The sequence below is a fragment of the Balaenoptera ricei genome, chromosome 3, assembly GCF_028023285.1.
Source record: "Balaenoptera ricei isolate mBalRic1 chromosome 3, mBalRic1.hap2, whole genome shotgun sequence".
NCBI classification, from domain to species: Eukaryota; Metazoa; Chordata; class Mammalia; order Artiodactyla; family Balaenopteridae; genus Balaenoptera; species Balaenoptera ricei.
Window position 1 is genome coordinate 44,624,875 of NC_082641.1, and position 18,915 is coordinate 44,643,789.

General features: G+C 39.8%; 1 protein-coding gene across 3 annotated transcripts in view; it reads right to left on the reverse strand.

Annotated features, from left to right (window-relative positions):
* The window catches only part of MIER3 (MIER family member 3), a 30,047-nt gene extending 11,865 nt beyond the window's left edge, over positions 1 to 18,182 (reverse strand). For 2 of the 3 annotated variants that reach the window (XM_059916398.1, XM_059916397.1), the window contains exons 1-8: positions 18,159 to 18,182; positions 16,691 to 16,715; positions 13,561 to 13,706; positions 5,003 to 5,137; positions 3,669 to 3,789; positions 2,637 to 2,722; positions 2,373 to 2,445; positions 493 to 644 (exon numbers count right to left, since the gene is read on the reverse strand). In XM_059916398.1, the coding sequence (XP_059772381.1) occupies positions 493 to 644; positions 2,373 to 2,445; positions 2,637 to 2,722; positions 3,669 to 3,789; positions 5,003 to 5,137; positions 13,561 to 13,706; positions 16,691 to 16,715; positions 18,159 to 18,167 (747 nt within the window). In that variant the 5' untranslated portion in view covers positions 18,168 to 18,182. Of the gene's footprint in view, positions 1 to 492; positions 645 to 2,372; positions 2,446 to 2,636; positions 2,723 to 3,668; positions 3,790 to 5,002; positions 5,138 to 13,560; positions 13,707 to 16,690; positions 16,716 to 17,138; positions 17,163 to 18,158 lie in introns of those variants that run through there. The other variant, XM_059916399.1, reaches the window with a different exon arrangement.
* Positions 18,183 to 18,915: the final 733 nt, after the last annotated feature.

Consider the following 18,915-nt stretch of genomic DNA (forward strand, 5'->3'; position numbering starts at 1 on the left):
TACTCCATCTACAAGCACACAGTATTTAACGAATGCTCCTAAAGCAAATTTATACACTCTTAATAGACATAAGCTTTAATCACATCCTGAATAAAGTTCAAGAATAATCCAAAAAATAACTTTAACATAAAATCTAAAAGTCCGACCACAGAGAATGTTTAAATATACAATGGAACATACAGACATCAAGAATGAAGTATTAAAGAAATCTCAATGGCAAAGAAAATAAGACTAAGTGATTAAAAGGATATAAAATGGTAGGTAAAGTAAAATATATGTGTGTGTATACAGAAAAAAAAGCCCAGAAGAAGACATGAAACAATAGAACGGTTATTATTAGGTCTTGGGATTTTTTTTAAACCAGTATTTTCCAAGTTTTAAAAATCAGAAAGAGATAGCCAGTTCACATGTAAGAAATATTTGAATCAAATATAAGAAAATCAAGAAGATACTATATTAGTTAGCTGCTGTTTCAACAAGAGTGATGTATACCTGTTCATTGTCCCTTGTGTGTGTTCCTGCAGAAATCCTATCCATTATTTTTTCATTTCCAGTTCTTAATGAGGTCTCAACAAGGTACTCCTTAACTTTGCTCTCCAAAACCACACCAGGAAGCCAAAGTAATTGGTCTTCATTTTCATACACTGACAAAGAAAATCCCATCAACACATTAAAAGTAGTGAACACACTTAAAGATGTATACAAAACTGTTTTTCCTCTTCCTATACAAGTAACTAACTTTGAGGACACCAGTAATTTGATTGTCTGGCAAGCTGAGTCTTTCATTAGTAAAGGTTTAAAACAATTTTTTTTTTTTTTAACTTCATTAAGGTCCAAGTATTCCAGTCACTAGAGCAAGTAGCTTTTTTGGTGATTGGATTTACTAACAAGTTAGAAGGCTTTCTATGCCTAGTAGTCTAATATAAAACCTGGTAGTGGTGTCTTACATTCTTCTAATGAGGGGGTAAAAATAACCTGTGTAAATTCTTTAATAACCTTATTGCAATTTTCTCTTAAACTCCCTAAATGGCTCTATGAAAATGTCTAGAGGTTAAAAATAACAATCAAAATATCTGCCAATACTGAAATACCTAGGAAAGATATATTTTTCCTTTACTGATTTCTTCCCAAAAGGTAAATTATTTTAAAAAGGAAGCAAAAAAACTAAAATAAAATAAAAAGGAAGCAGACTAATTAAAAATGGAAAAAAAATGATAAACAGTAAGATAAGTAAACTTTCCACCTCTTAGAGAAGCTGATATTTAATAAGCGAAATGACACTAAAACAAACTATGTTTTATTAACGCAAACACTGCTGCCATACTGAAGGTTTCTACTTCACACAATAAAGTCATACAGATAGCCCAAGTATTTAACCCATTGCTTCAACTACAATCCATCCTTCAACTGTAAAATAACTACTAAATATAGCGAATAAAAGTAATTTACTGAGAGCTCACTATGCAGCAGAGACCGTGGTAAGTGCTTTACATTCACAACTGTATAAGGCAGGCATTTCTATTCCCAATGAGCAGGAAAGTTAAAAATAAAGTGTGCCTGTGAAGCAATAAGACTGACTTTTGAGGTAAGTTTCTGGAACCAGTTTCATAAAGAAACTTTGGTCAAAACTGAAATGGGTAATATAGTTTGAGTGTATTCCCTCAAAAGATAGAGAAGGTATACGTTCCTTTCTGAAGGTGTAGAACTGAGAGAATATTACCTCTGCTCTGTTTCATCTAAGGGCCAGCAGCTGCTGAGCATGTACTTTGCCCATGGCCAAATCTACGTGTTTCCCAAGTTCAGCTAGGAAGGTGTACCTGGATTTTTACTTCCCACCACCTCACCCCTCCATATTTTCAGAACCAGCTATAGTTGGAATCTACCAAAAATGTGAGGAAAACTGATTACACTTAAGTAGGGGTATATAACAAAAGCAACAGAATCTTTACATTCTACCACCTAATCTTTCAGGGCTGGGGCAAGAGAATTTCTTCTAGTTTCTTTTTTCCTTAAGCGTTTCTTCCCAAGAGGATTATATTCCTAACGTTCTCATTATCTCAGGTGATAGGATGCTACCAACTTCCACTGGAGTGGGATGTAGGCCAAAGAGTTGCACTTGAAGAGCAGCTCCACCGTTTTAACAGGTGCTTAGCATACTGGGTAAGAAGCACCGTAAGGGGCCAGGGCTGGGGGAAGCGGGCGGTAGTTCTCTGAGTCTCACGATACATTACTCCTAAGTCAGGCCTAATTCTTCCCTGACTCCAAATCTATCTTTATACTCACAGGATGAGCATACAATCAGATATTCAAATAAACATATTGAGCGGTAATTTGGCTTACCAAATATTATCAAAATTAAAAGCCTTCCTTACCTTTCTCATTACCAGCATACTCTCCAAGATAAGGTGGAATCTCTGCTTGATATTGTAAACCAATCATTATTTCCTACAGGAAAATTCAGAAGTAAAAACAACTTATTACAAAAATAAATACTGAAAAAAAAAGTTCCAATTCATTAATCAGTTACTACAAATCTAAAGTTATCTCGCAAAATTATCATAAATTGTTTCAGAAGTGTTTTTAAAAGCTACTTTAATCCAAATGGTCTACTAAATTATGATGGCAACTTAACATACCTTCCTCAAGTCTTCAGGTGAGTTACCACTGTCTGTTTCAACATCTTCAACCTCTGATTCTTTATCTCCATCACACGTAGTATTTGCTTAAAAGAAGAAAGTTAAATTTTTAAAAAGGGTTTTGTTGCCTATTTTTGCAGCACTTGAAAGAGTGCCTGATATTTTATATTTTACTTATGATAAAAATTTGTTTAATAAATGAGATCAGCACAAATATACTAAACCTCTTGTACTATTCTCACATTTTGAAACTAGTCAAAACAAGACACTGAAAACATGAAGAAAGTGCATAGTAACCTTATAATTATCTGGTGTACAGTCATATAGTTTGGAAAGGCAAGAGGAAAACCACTATGGTCCCCTTAAAAAAAGAAGGTAAAGCACTGGATTACACTGATTACATTAATCTAGAGTGAGACATACACAAAGAGCTGCACATTGAGTCCATAAAAATTATCTTTTTGCACACATATGTGTGTGTGTATTGGAACTTGTTATCTGAACCGTTCTTCTACCATAAAAACACCTGAGAAATAAGCAAGATTGCATATAAGAAATTATTTCAGTTCAAAGACCTTTTAAATATTACTGATATACATTAAGGGATAACACCAAGAACTAAAAGAAAAGGATTAAATAAATCACTAAAAATAAAAAATACTTTTGGAGCAACTGATGGTAGTTTTCAAACTGATGGTAGTTTACCAGGAGAGTAAGAGCCTTTTAACAGAAATCCAAAAAATGTCTATAAAATTTCATGGCTGAACTAAGATTGGTTGCCATAGCAACAGATGAGTCTTGGGAAAGAAAACAGCCCTGCAAAACCAAGCAAATGCTTTCGTTTTTAAAGAGCATATTAGTTTACATCTCCCCCAATAAAAAGAGGTTATAATCCTATTCAGATTATAATAGTATTTTACTTCAATTAAGTAAAACACTCAGATATTCTGACATAAACTACTGAATGTAACAAAATGTACTCAAGCTACAGTATCAGTGCTACTACTAATCAGTAATGATTGGATTTCTTACATCGTAAAGGTCTAGGGAAGAAATCGGAAGTTTCATGGGAAGTCACAGATGGTGTCAGATCATCTGCAGAAGACTGAGTTTCCTCATCATCACCTGACAATAGGTCTTTTGCTATTTCCTCCTATAAGAATAGGAATGCAATGCTAGGGTTAGAAATGATTACATCCCATCAATTTGGAAAAAAAAGGTCTCTATAACACTATTCATAAACATTATGGTATTATAATACAATTAAGAACTAACTGAAGTCTCAGTTTTGAGAAAAGTAGAATTGAAATTCTATAATTTACTTCACGTACATAATTAGTTAATAACATTTACTAGTTAATTATATACAATATCTAATGCTATACTATTATACATTTATGATATAACAAACAATTTGCTTAATTTGTGGGTATGTAGAGAACTTATCTGAAGCGGTAGACTTTTAGTGAATTTACAACAAAAATAATCTTACTTCTAAGTGGTTAAAAATTAAACTCACTTTCTGCCAACTTAAATAACTAAAAGAAAACAAAAAAGTCTCCAAACTCCACTCTTCCGATAATTTTTTAAAAGTCCAACTAATGCACCACTCCGACTAGTGATATAATTTTAAAAGAAACAGTTCAGAATTAATTTTTATGTAAGTATATAGTCATCCTTGTGCCTGGTACATAGTAGGCACTCAATATTTGCTGAATGACTATGGTCATTAAGGTTTTTGGTACATTAATATCACATTTAATTGAAAAGTGGAAACAACATAACTCACAGGAAGATGTGGAGTCCTCTCCCTGCCTGAGACCTGAAAGATGAGGAAAGTTTCCCAGGGATCTGTTAGCAGAGACCATGACTGAATTCTCCTTGGCAGGGACTAGGCCTCCCCTACAACCAGCCTATGTTAAAAGACGTATCACTGAGGCCTTGGCTGCTATGGCCTCTGTCACTCCCAGAGCCCAAGAAAACAGAACTTCTCTCCAACCACTCCATGCCTAAGCCAGATTGGTTTGAAAACTTCTGGGGGATTCATTAATCAATGCATTCAAGTGTCCACAGGATCAAAAGAAGTTAGGGCAAAATCTAAGTTTAGATATAATATGTCTACACAGGAAAGATAAAAAGTTATGGAAGAATACTCAAATATGCAAAGTATTATGAAGCTATTACTACTTTTAAAGTAGTGAGATCAAAGCCAAACAATATTCAAATCAGTCACCAAAATGATAAGAGCAATGCATGCATAAGAAGTTTACAATTCAGAATTATGAAATGCTTTAAATTAAATAAACTAATAAAAACAGTCAATGGTAACAGATCTGGAATTTTTTTTTCTACATGCTTGTACTTACTTTGTCTAGTGTCATATCTGGTAGTTCATCTGCAAGTTCACTTGGGGAGCTATTTGCACTGGAATTTGCAACTGCTGGAATTGTAGGTTCATAGCCATAGAATGCCAATAAATCTTCTAGAGGCATGTTTCCTTCCTATTCAAGCCAGAACACAAACATGAACTCAGCAGATGCCACAATGCTGAACCTCAGATAAACCTTGATGCCATTAATGTTCATAAAGCACATTATCAAAACAGCAGTACCAAATCAAAACCAAGTTTTAGTTTTGCTTTTTGTAACTGTATCCAGAAAACAGGATCAAACACCTAGAGCTATAATTAATATATGAACAAAAGTCTAACAATTAACATCTTAGTTTTCATTTTCCAGCATCATTTTACTTTTTAAAAACTTCCTCAAATATTTGCCTTAGTGCAGACTTTTTTTTCGCTTTTACATTACTATAAAGATTCGCCTTGAGAACATTTCCAATTAATCAATCAATAACTTCACATAATTTTTAGCTTGTTTCCTTGCAATTAACAGTTGACCACTTGGTTTATTCTTCATGTTATTTAGAAGATACCTAATGAGAAACCTTTGCTGAACATTTACTAACACTATTATGTTTATATATTAATGTTCAAGACACACTTATCCTTTGATATTCCTACTACTGTATCTATATTTTGTACCAGTTGTTTTTTTCCCACAACTGTCTGATGAAGTTTGCATTACCACCATCTTACAGATGAGGAAATTGAGGCTGAGTTCTGGGTTCGAATCCCAGGCCCCCAAGTTCTCTTACTGGCAGTGCTGCTCTGATAAAATTACAGACTCTGGCTGCAGGGCTACCTGTGTTATGAATACTCACGCCATGCCACATAGTGGCATCCAGTCATTGTTTTTTCCCTCCACTAATCTGAAAATAAGTGCTATATTTCCTTTTTTAAAGTATTTTAATTCAACCACTAAAATGCACAGAACTATTTAAAATTATCATTTAAATAACTTCAAAACCATATATTCATGAACTAGTTAATTTCTTAAATATTTTAAAGATGTTTATGTCCATCTATTAAGAGATTCACTTTTAAAACTAGCTTACGGTTTAATTTTCCCTTTAAAAAAAATATCTAAGTCATGAGCACACAGCATGAAAACGTGAAAGCAGAGTATGCAAAACATGCCTACAGTTGATCACAAAGTGAGCTGAGGAGAGCCAGTGATGTCTCCCAGAGAGCCAGCTGGCTGCCCACCAGGGCCCACAGGGGACACAGGTTCTGGGGGTCCCTAAGAATTGGCCTTCACCTTTGCAGTATAGAACTTACGTTTTTCACTATGCCTGAATGAAACAGATTCATGTTATGAGCTTAGAATAAGGTGTATGACAGAATGCTAATTTGTGAATTTGCAGTAGCAGACATGCACCTTTCCAATGACCATGCCACTCAGGAAATCTTTTCAGCTTGGAACTGAAATCAGTAAAAAGCTGCTTTGGGAGCATGGACAAATTCAGCACAAATTAAGTTGGATGGTCAGGATGGACAGAAATTCACCCATGCCACGGGAAAACCTCATTAAGTATTCTTCTCCCAAATGAAAGAACCCCTCGAAGGTGCCAGAACCACATTGAGAGTTTCTCCAGTCCTGCTCCTTGCAGAGTCCATGCAGCCCATTCCCTTTGGTTCACACTAGTTGTAAGAGGAGACAGGTTACAGCCTTTGCCAACCACCTATTAGCAATATTTCTCCAAAACTTTACAGTTTCAGATTCCCTCCACGAACTGGTAGACGGCAACTTTCACTCACCAGGCACTGACAGTCCACCTTCCCATCAATACAGCATTTACTGAGCTCTAGGTACCACGTGGAGGACTACTGGCTATGGGTAAAGAAATAAAATTTCCAAAAAAAAAAAAGAAATCCCTGCTCTCAAGGAATTCAGTCTTGGTGGAAGGAACTGATAAGTTAACAATTGTAAAACACTGTGATAGCTGCTTTAATCAGTTCTGGAATTGGTGCTATGAAATGGTAGGTACAGAGAAGGGAAGACCTACGCTCCAGGAATAATAGTATATGGTAGGGAAATATCACACAGAGGACAAAGACTGAGCTAAGCCTTGAAAGATGAAGAGGCTTTTAACAGATGAGGGTTGTGTGCTAGGGACTTGTGGTTCATCGTCAGACACACTGACTGAGCAGTGACTGTGCCAGGAGCCCACTGTGCCAGGTGCTGGTATGAAACACAGGTCTTGCCCTTCTACAACTTACAGACTAGGGGGATACCAACAATACTCAAATATGGAACTGCCAATTAAGATGAGCGCAAAAGAAATCAATAGGGTCCTGAGATACAGAATTATGTGGAGGGCCTACTGTCATAGGGTTACAGAGGAAGACAGTGAATGACTTCAGCTGAGGCCTGAAGTCTGAGAAGTGACCAATACTGTGAGGGGCATTCCAGGCAAAGGAAACAACACACTTGAGGCCTGAATATGGTTTTCCACTAAGCCAATGGCCAGAGCACAGAGAGTAGAATGAAGAACGGCTCAAGAGGAGACTAGAAAGACAAGCAGAGGCAGATCACAAAAGGCCTCATGGGAAAGAAACTTGGACTTTATACTCCCAGGGCAATGGGAAGCCATTGGAGAATTATAAAACTGGAGTGACATGACTTTATTTCTTCTTAAATCCTGGGCAGCTGTATGAAGAAAAGTTTGGGGAGGTGAAGAGAGAAGAGAAAAGCAGGGAGACCACTTAGGAATTGCATGCTGGGTTAGGGTAGTGATACAGACACGGAGAGAAGTGAACAGATGAGATGTATTCTGAGGTGGAATCAAATGGGCTACCGGAGTAAAAGGGAGAAAGAAGGACAACTCCCCAGATTTCTATCTGAGCAACTGCCTATCGTGGTTACTTTTACTGAGATAGAAAAGACTAAAGGAAGGAAAAGGTTTATGAAGGTAAAAAATTAAGAGCTGTGCAGAGAGGGCTTCCCTGGTGGCGCAGTGGTTAAGAATCCGCCTGCCAATGCAGGGGACACGGGTTCGAGCCCTGGTCCGGGAAGTTCCCACAGGCCGCAGAGCAACTAAGCCCGTGCGCCACAACTACTGAGCCTGTGCTCTAGAGCCCATGAGCCACAACTACTGAAGCCCGCGTGCCTAGAGCCCGTGCTCCACAACAAGAGAAGCCACTGCAATGAGAAGCCCACACACAGCAACGAAGAGTAGCCCCTGCTTGCCACAACTAGAGAAAGCCCGTGTGCAGCAACAAAGATCCAACTCAGCCAAAAATAAATAAATAAATTTATTAAAAAAAGAAAACCAAAACCCAAAATGTTTGAGAGGAGAAGAATACGGTGAATTTCATAATTAAAAAATAATAATAAAAAAGAGTTCTGCAGAGGACACAAAGTTAAGTTTGAGAGGACTATGAAACATCCAAGTGGAAAAGTCAAGTTGGCTAAGAGCCTGGAGCTCAGAGGATCAGGCTGGGCTAAAGATATAAATCTGGCATTCATTAGCATCTAGATGATATTTAAAGCCACAGGAGTAGATGAGCTCACTCAGGGAGAGAGTAAAGAGAAGGGGATCTATGCTTTATTAGAAGAATTTTCAGATATATTACCTTATAGGCAATGGGACACGTCTGGAAAATTTTAGATATGATTTGCATTTTGAAAAAAACATCCTAGGGGGAGTAGAAGAATAAGAGCCTGAACTAAGAAGGGAATTAAAGAATCTGTTTCTTGACTGACGTGATAGAGGGAAGTAGGTAACACAGGAGTCTAAGTGGACTGCCCATTTCTGGCCTGAGAAGGTTAAATAGCTACAGCATCATTATAAGACCAAAACAAAAGACAAATAAACTTAAGGGTGGAGGGTGGGATGGTAGATGATTTAAGGTGAAAGTTGAAGCACTGGGCTTGAATGAGTTATCCAGAAAAGGAATACAGAGTGAGAAGACAAAAGCTAGAACCCTGGGGAATACCATCAATTAAAATGAGGGTAAAGAAAGAAAAGTCCATAAATACTACAGAGGGAAACACCAGAGGGTAGAAGTAGAACTAGGAGAAAATGCAGGATTATGTAAGTTAAGAAAGAAGCAAGGGTGGAGAAACCACGGATGGTCACTTGGGTCAAATATCAAAGAAAGATCAAGCAAGATAAAGCAGACATGAATTCTTTGTATCTGTCAATCAAGAATTATTGGTGACCTTACAGCCTGTTGGGAGAAGCAAAGCTGAGGACTGAATGGGAGGGAAGAAGGTACATACACTATAAAAAGAAAATGCTGAAGGGCAACACAGGGTCAAAAGAGAATTTCCAAATGTGGGAAATATATGAGTAGGAGGCCATACTGAAATAAAAAAATAAGTAGAAGAATAAACTGAGGGCTAAAGGGGTGGAGTCTAGGGACTAGCCTGGGATGTGGAAGATACTTTTGGGACCGGAGAGAAGGAAGGAAGAAAGAGCATAAAAGTTAAGTTTGCATGTGGGGGGCAAACAGGAGGTTCTGGGTAGTCATTCATGAAAATCCTACTTTCTCTACAAACACACAAGCATGATCATCTGTTGAGGGAGAAGGTGACCATCTTAGTGGAAACCTCCTTAATACAGTCAAAGGATGACACTGTAATGACCCCTAGAAGGCGCTGGTGCTAAAACACAAAAATTATCTGTACTAAAACTTTAAAGCAAAACTGGAAAAGATTAATCCAGTCTCTGAAGCACTTTACAAATGAGCTTTCTGTTAGAGCCTATTAATAAAGCACTTAGTCCTTTGAAGCATAGAAGAAATGTTTTCAAAATTGAATTAGCAAATCTCAAAGTCTCTGAGGATCTGTGGTGGCTAGATCAGCTTAGAAGTTTGATCTAGCACCTTATCCCAGGGATGAGGATTTTTCTCTTCTACAATATTTCTCAGGCATTTTGTTGAACCTATTTAAATTTCAAGGGACACACCTGAGTCCAGTCACACTTATAAATGAACTGTTTTTTAAGTCAAAGGATTTGTAACAGGAAGAGCACAAGATTTAGAGGCAGAGGACTCACTAATTGCTAACTACTACTGTGGGCAAATCACCTAACCCCTCTCACCTCTATTTCCTCATCTGTAAATAGAAAAGCACATTATTTCATTAATCCTATCATGCATAACCTCACATATCAGAAATCAGGATGCATCTCATTACCACTGTACAGATTTCTCATAGTAATGTCCCTCCCTGCTCCCATCTATGCTATTTCTAAATCTATGGTACATCTTACAATCAACAAGGCCTCTGAGCCAAGGAAATAATGCTAATACTTGTCTGACACACCTGATGGTGTTACTGAATGGGTCAAATGACACTGTCTAAGTGAGGTACAAATTAATTTTCACATAACACCAGTCTGGTATCTTATAATACAGGATGCAAAACAGCATACATATAACTTTTTAAAATGCTTTAAAAATAAATCAATAAGGACCTAGACCAAAGTCTCATTTCACAATGCATATCAGAGGAGAAATCTATATATTAATAAAGGAAGAAATGTAAATTACTTTTTTAAAAGTTATAGGTCTAAATCTAGGATTATTAAATTAAAACCTCTCAGGAAACAGTAACATGAATAAATTAAAATATAGAACGATATAACATAAACCTTATTTTAGTATGGTTAATAACTAAAATCTTGTCACATAATCTATTCTCTATACTTACCAAAGTGCTACTGTAAGAAAACTGATTTTGTACCGCTCTTATTTTCCACAACATATAATGTACTAAAAATTTGTAAGCACCAAAATAAAGGCCATATGTATAGACTACAAACTATCAAATTTATTTACTAGGAGCATTAACAACTTGTAGTTTTTTAAAACATTAACACCAAGGCTCTAAGACTGCTACCATGTACCAACACCTAAATCACTGTGCCAATAATATAAGATTAATAGAATACATTATTTTAAATTGTATAGAAATAATTTCAAACTTCTTCTAAAAATAAAATGATCCTTACTCTTTATATTTGTGTCTCTATCTACTGTTTCTTTTCTTTGCTTTCATGTTTCATTAAACATCAATAAAGAACAGAGACCACATCTACATCTTGCTGCAGGTAAGAATCACAGTTGAGATGAAGCGAGCAGTCAGCCACTCTCAGAGACAGCTCCTCTTGTCCCTTTGCTCAATGAGAGAAGGATTAGCCTTCTGAGCAAGGACACAGCTCTTAGGTCTTCACTAGAATTTGTTTAAAAATCACCTGGATTTTTCTGTCTCAATTTCCAAGAATGCGACAAAATGCCAAGAAGCAAAACTGCCTAAGTACAGAGAAGTTGAAACATTTAAAGGCCTGTAATTTTTCAGAATCTACAAATTCAGTGATAGGTATCATTACAAAGATTTAATTACTGGAGTTTACTAAACAAAATGAAAATCATAGGAACAGAAACTAGGTATTTCTGTGAATAGCTAAGTCAGTAACTCTTTGCTGTTGATTATTTCTCTATATCTTCCCTAATTTTCTTTTAAAACTCACCACACAGATTAAAGCAGCTATTACTATAATCTCTGGAAGAATAAAACCTACAAATCTGAAAAACAAAATTTTACCAACCCATAAAAATCTCTACCAGATTACCCATACTCAAGTAGTAACTACGTTAACACATTAAATGAAATTTTAAATTCTTACTAGTTTACTGACAAAACATCTATTTGTGTGGTTAAAGCACAGTCTAGCACATTTATATTATTTTCTTATGTCATGCTGTAAATAGACTGCTGTCTCCCTATCTTTAACAGCAAACACATAATTAAGGAAGGTGCATTATGAGACCACCTGGGACTTTTGACCAAGCCCACAGCAGTGTCCTGACATAAAAAACTACAGGAGAGAAGTATGCATTCTAAGAAGCCTTCCATGAACTTCCACATGAGGCTAAACACCTTTTATTAGACAAATCCTTCCTCCCATAGCTCTCACTGCTTACTGCTTTCACAGTTCTTAGCAGAGGACATCAAAAATATCTTTGTTCTCATTCGTCACCCCACACTAGACCGTAAGCTCCTAGAGGTCAGAAACATTGTCAAATTGCTCGTTTTTGCAATCCCAGGACCCACCACAGTCCTTGGCTTAGTGATAATGCTAGCTGGATTATAATTCTCAATTATTCTAGGCTACCTACTCATAAGAGGTAGAAACGAATTCCCTGAATAAAGTCAAGGCAGAGCTTGAGACTCTTGGGTATCTTTTCTCATCAACAGGCAACAACTTATCATCACCCCTGAAAGAAGTGATAGGTAAGACTTTTCTTCTTGATTATTTCCTAACAATTTTATCTCTATATTCCCAAATCTGTTTGGCTTTTATAGGAGATATATGTATTTTTTTTTTAATGATTAAATCTAACCGCAACCATGTTGGATTAATCTGCCAAAGGAATAAACATGTTTAGAAGATTTCAGGTCTACAGGAGCAAGCCTGGGGTCTAGGCCCTGAAGACTCTGCTTCAGTTTCCCTGTGTGTTAAGATGAAAGAAGAAATGCAATAATAGCACAGCCCTGCCTCACAAAGATAGCAGAAGAGATTACAAAAGAATGTGCTTTGTCTTCTTTAAGAAAAAGAAGTATGAAAACTCAGTATTATTCCTGAAAACTTTTGTTACTGTGGGCTGATTAGAAATTTACAAATAAGGTTAATTTACAGATAAGTATAATCTTTTCAAGGAACCCTTCTCTCTGTAGTTCCTGGTATAAATATATGTTTAAAATCCAGTTCATGTGAATTTATACTGATTTGGGGTTTTAAAAGTTATAAACTACATTTACCTCCCCAACTTTCTAAAAGATGACTGGGTGGGGAGGAAACAGGATATTACTAATTCACATTTAAAAATAGAGTAAAACCTTTTCTCTCTCAATTTTCTTATAGTAATCTATCAGATTTTAAGTTTCTGGAAGGAAAGACTTCTCCCTGTATCTACTGCAGTGCTTAGTTAAACTCAAGTTTGCCCCCCAGTAAAACAGTGTGATATAATGCAAAGAGGCTGGGCTAGGATTCAGAACTATGTTTCCTACAGTTCTCTATATCTCAATATTCTCATCTGTAAATGTACCTAGTTCATTGTCCTGGTATAAACTTAAAAACAGGTTAACAAAAATAAAATAATTTTTAAAAATTATATGAAAATGTACTTATTAGGCTAGCCTTCAAAATAATAAGAAAATCAGTAACTTTCTGTATAAGTTAGGTCAAAAGGAAATATGCTGATACTATTTTTTTAATTGAAGTACAGTTGATTTACAATGTTGTGTTAGTTTCAGGTGTACAGCCAAGTGATTCAGCTATTTATATATATGTGTGTGTGTGTGTATATATATTCTTATAAATATGTGTATATATATATATTCTTTTTCAGATTCTTTTCCATTGTACACTATTACAAGATACAGTTTCCTGTGCTATACAGTAGGTCCTTCTGATACTATTTTTATTTCAGGTAGGTTATAAATAATTTATAATAGAATGTCAAAATCTTTACTATAAGTTTGTATCAAAATACTAAAGTAAAATCCTTTACCTTTTCTAAGTCTTCAATTTCAGAACTGAAGTTTTTACCCTCATCCATCATTTCCTCTTCTTCAAGAGTTCTTTCATCATCATAGTCATGGACCAACATCTCAGCAGTGGGGTCAAAATCATGATCCTCAGAAGACAAAGACCCAACTGGAAGGAAACAAACTGAATCACTTTACAGGTTCACAAGGCTATTTACAAAAGAAAATAATTTGTGTTCTACTGCCAGTTCCTTAATACACTTGTCTAAAAGCAGTAGAAAAATGTGAGAAGGATTATGAAAGGAAGACTTAACAAGAGTCTTATACAGTGAGGCTAAAAACTTCAGTAGAAGGGAATATTAACTTTACTCAAATTCTAACCCTCAAATAAAGGTTCAAATCACAACAGAAATGTGATTTTTAGAACAAATACAAGTTTCTGTGAAGCAGCTATACAGCAATTCAGTCTTCAAAAGCACTACCTCACTTTTCACGTCTATAACAGTATTTCAAGCTCCCCAGAATTAAACCATAAGAGCACGCTTTTCTTTGGACTACTAATAAAGTTCTTAAGGTTATGTGAAGGGAATACAGAAAATCGTATCTAAGAGCTTTGGAAGATGTATCCCATTGCAAGTTGTTTTGGTAAATTCCAACTTGTTTATAAGATGGTAATGCTTGGGAATTCCCTGGTGGTCCAGTGGTTAGGACTCTGCACTTCCACTAAGGGAGGATGGGTTCGATCCCTGGTTGGTAACTAAGATCCTGCAAGCCAGGTGGTGTGGCCAAAAAAAAAAAAAAAAAAGATGGTAATGCTTTTTAATGGCAAATCTGAAGTCAACAGGATACCCTGAAAACCAAGTGGAGAAATGAATACTATTCATAATCCTGAGAAAATGAAGTCAAATTTATGAAAAACAGGATTTTCTCCATTTGTTTTACTCTACTATGTAATTTAATTAGATCACTCTCAGAGCAGGCAAGGAAAGAAGTATTAGAATCTTGGAGTGGAGAAAGGGAGAAATGGAAGGAAGCATATTCAACACAAAAAGTTTGATGTGTTTTTAGTCAAGCTATTTAATATTTTAAAATTTCAAACATTTAAGGACATTAAGATCATTACCAAAACACTGAACTAGACCAAAGATTTTTCACTATGGAGAAAACCACGGACAATTCAATGTTTTTGATTCTGAGTTCAGAGAACTCTAATCATTAGCCCTAAAAATAATAAAATTCCTATGGGACTCTATTCTTTAGGAGGTTTACATTATAATGTTATTTTTTGAATGCTGAAAGATATTAACCTGCTCATTTTAAAAGCCTGTTGAAGTACAGGTAGTTTAAGTTAATTTTAGAGAAAGATGAATATTTGTTAAATAGCTGAAAAGCAGAACAGAGACCATTACAAATTTTCTTTTTTTGAGAAATTCCTGGAAACTTCTGGGGTATGCCAAAGTGCAAGGTATGAAGTAGATGGTAACTTTTCTACCTCCTTGAAGGCAGAGCGCTACCCTCCTTCTAATCCACATATCACCTGGCACACTTTAGGGCTTCCCCTGAAAAGGAAAGTGTTCATTCAATAACGGCCAGAAGTGGAAGGGCTTGAGGGTCTACTCTTGGCTTTGTCCCTGGCTTTCTGGGATCTGAGGCAAGTCATTTAAACTGTCGGGGCCTGGGTCCAGTTTTTCATTTATAAAATTCATAGGGTTGGCTTAATGACCTCTAGTCTCTTCTGGTTCTAAAATGCTCTTAAAAATTGGCTAATTGATTATAAACAAGTTATAAGTTTTTTTAAACACCAAAACCACACTTTTTGCTTTTTATTTAGATTGCAACTTCTTAAAAGCAGACAGTGATGCAAGATGGAAAAATTCCATTATCATCCAGATGTTTGGCATCATGTACATAAATATTCTTTCCCTGAAATCAGCTATAACAAAGAAATGTTTGTCTCAAAATTAAAGAAACTTTAAACAATTTTTAAATGTAAAGACATAGCTACTTTCAAAATAGCCACAAATTTCTTCTACTTGGTGTTAATTATTTTATAATACCTTAAACGATAATCAAGTGAGACATTAAAGGTTGACTAAAGACACAAAGTAATACGCAAGGAAATGGACTCTAAGGCAACATGTGGTAACAGAAGACTTGGGAGCCCATCCAGACTCTGTTATTAACTAGGTAACTCTTGGTAGAGTTATTTAGAAGTCTCCTCAAGTGTAAAATAAGGGAGTTGAACTAGTTCAGAGGCACTTTTCCTGGAGACTATGAGAGGGAAAAGAGGCAGCCAAAAGGGGGCTGGAAAGAGAATAAGAAACTGAAACAAAGTTGTCCTTAACATTTTAGCACATGAGGAAAGGTTTCTGCCATAGCTGGGTTTCAGGGGTTCCACAAACCCCAAGTTATATGCAATTATCCATTATGTGCAGAGTTCTGGAGACAGAGTCCCTTGCTTTCATCAGATCCTGACAGGGGTTTCTAACACCAAAAGGTTAAGAAACACTGCCCTAGATGATCTAACGTTGTCTCACCTCAAAAACTCTGTATTACCACTTTTCTGTGCCAAACTCAGAAAGTATGTGTTTCTTTTGATTAGGACAGCTTTACGTAACTCTCAGTTTTGAATTTAATACAATCCACAGACACTTCTCAATTATGAAAAATGTATGAGACAAAATAAGGGGAGATGGAGAGTCAGGATTAATGATCAATATAAGCACCCCCAAAGTTCTGACAAATTAAAGAGAGGATTTCTCAAAAAAATTAAAATCTAAACTAAATTGCTAAAGTTAGTGGAAAGTTTGGGAAAGATTTGGGATTAACCGTTTCAGCCTTGGAGAAAAAAACATGATATGTGACAATTAAAGATCTATTACTTAAAAAGAACGTTTGTCAATTAGTAGCTCTGTAACAAAAGTAGCAGCTCTCAATACAAAAGTATTTTTTCAACATGCCAGATAAAAGAAAGAAAAGAGTATAACTGTTCCTTCCTCCAACAGCGTAATTACCAAAATGAACACTGAAACGTCTTAAAAACAAATGATGAAAAACTCGCAAGACAAATTTTTGTTGGAAAAATTGAGCAATAGATCTTTGGGTCCCCATCACCCTTTGGGACCCACTGAAAAGTAAGAAAACAGGACAAACCTGGGCTCGAACTTCCAAAAGAAGCCTAGGAGAGAGAAGAAAACGTGCGGTTAGATCGCGCAGCCAGGGAAAGAGGCAGCGCCGGCAACAGGGCGCAGAGGAGGCGGAGCCCAGCGCTCCTCCGCAGCTGCCAAAAGTGCAAGACGTAGCTTCGCTCCAATCGCTCCCGGCCCCTTTCGGGCCCCTCTTGGCTGCCTCGCCTTCCTCCCCGAGTCCGTAATGTACAAACTCGCACACCGGGGACGAAGCCCGGTGTCTAACTGGCAACTCCAAGACTCCGCTTGGAGCTCAGCAAGTTACAAAGCAGAGAAGCAGAACCCAGAGCAGTCGGCTCACAGCATCGGTCCCCCATACCCCGGCATCTCAGGAGTCCCCAAAATCCCACCCGGCTCTCCACGGCCCCAAACAACAACTCGCAACCTAACACCCTTTCCTGGAAGGGACTCGCCCTGCGCATCTAGTCCACCTCCTGGGGCCCGGTAGCCCCAACTCCTGGGCTTTCCTCTGCCCCCGAGCGTAGCCAGCTCTCAACCGGACACTCGCCCCCAAACCAAAGCTCAAGTCCCCCATACTCTCTCCGGCGTCCGGAGACGCGGATCCGCAGTCCCAGAGATGCTGGTTCCTTCCAGGGTGTTCAGTCGCTCCCCGGGCCCGCCAGCGAGCCCCTCGCCCTAGCGGGCTCCTGCCGAGGGGCTTCTGCTGCGCCACCCCCTCCCCCCAGCTCACTAGTCCCGGGGGACACGGCCAGGGCAGCTCCGCTCGCCCTGCCTCCCCCCTTAAACCCGGAGGAAAGTGGGGCTACCGAGAGTCCGTGGAGAGAGCGTCGAGGGTCTTGGTTCTCCCCGTTTACCCACAGGAGCTCCCGCACCTCCCGGGCTGCGAGGCGGGGAGTCCCGCTCGCCTTTCGCGAAGCCCAGCGGCCGCGCATCCCGCTCGCCTCCGCGCCCGGAGCAAAGTGGAGCGTGAGGCTCCTTCGCGCCGCAGCCTGGACCCAATGGCCCGGGGGCACAGAACACTCCTCCAGCAGGGTAGTGGCGCAGCCCGCTCCCCGCTTTGCAATCCGGCCGCGGAGGGGGGGGGATCGGTCGGTTTCCACCCACCCCGGCCCCAGGAGGCGGCGCGGAGGCTCCGGCGGCCCGCGTCAGCTGCCCGGGGGCACGGCACAGCGGCGTCCCCGGGCCGGGGCTCGCTGCCGCCGGCCGCCGCCTCCCGTCCGGGCCCGTCGCCCGGCCGGGTCGGGGCAGGAGCCGCCGCGGCCTAGTCCCGGAGGGAGACCGCTCCCGCGCCCGCTCCCGCCCCCCGGCCGGCCCCGCCGCCGCCCGTCGCCGCCCCGCGGCCCCGCGCCGCCACGCCGCCCCCCGTAGGGCCGTGGGAAGGGCCCCGGATCCCCCAAGCCGGCTCGGGGACCGCGGGAGGCCGCCGGGCACCCACTCCAGCCCGGCCGCTCCTGCCCGGTTTCCCTGCTCACCTCCGCCATATTGGTACCTTTAGGGCGAACGAGCAGCGCCGAGCCCAGTCCCCGGATGGGGAGCCTGAGCCAATAGCAGCCGCCGCCGCCGCCGCCGCCGCGGTCCGCCCGGCACCCGCCCGGCAGCGGAGGCGGCTCGGCCCCTTATAGGGCAGGGCGGCCCGCGACACCCCCGGCCCGCTCGCAAGCCCACCCCATCCGGCGCCCCTCGCCGCGCCCCGCGCCCGCTGCGGGCGCCTCGACCCGTACCCGCGCTCACCCGCCCATCCCCTCTCGGCTGGAGTAAAGTTCCTGCCGAATTGGAGGCAGACGGGGGACGGATGGAAACATCGGCGCAGGACAGACCCACGTCCAGCCAGTCGAGGCCCAAGAACCGGCCGGGGCGGCTGCGGACCGACCGACAGACGCTCCGGTCCGGGAGGGCGTTGGGGAGAGGGGCAAGAGACTTGGAGGGACAACTCGACAGACTTCCCTAAGTAAGAAGAGAGGAGGTGGTGGATGGCCGAGAGGAAGCCCCGAGAAATGGAAGAAGTGGCTGATGGACGGCAGTGTCAGCCCAGAATGAGAGGACAGCGACCAGGCATTTTGCGGTTTCCCCTAAGAGGCCTGCAGGAATGGGGGATGCAGATCAGCGTACACTGGCCCATGGAGTGGACGGTGGAAGTGGTCATTTGCCAGACAGGCTCTGGAAGATAGTGACAGTACGGAAGAAAAGGCAAAAGATCAACAGGGCAAAGAAGTGATAGTGAATAGACTT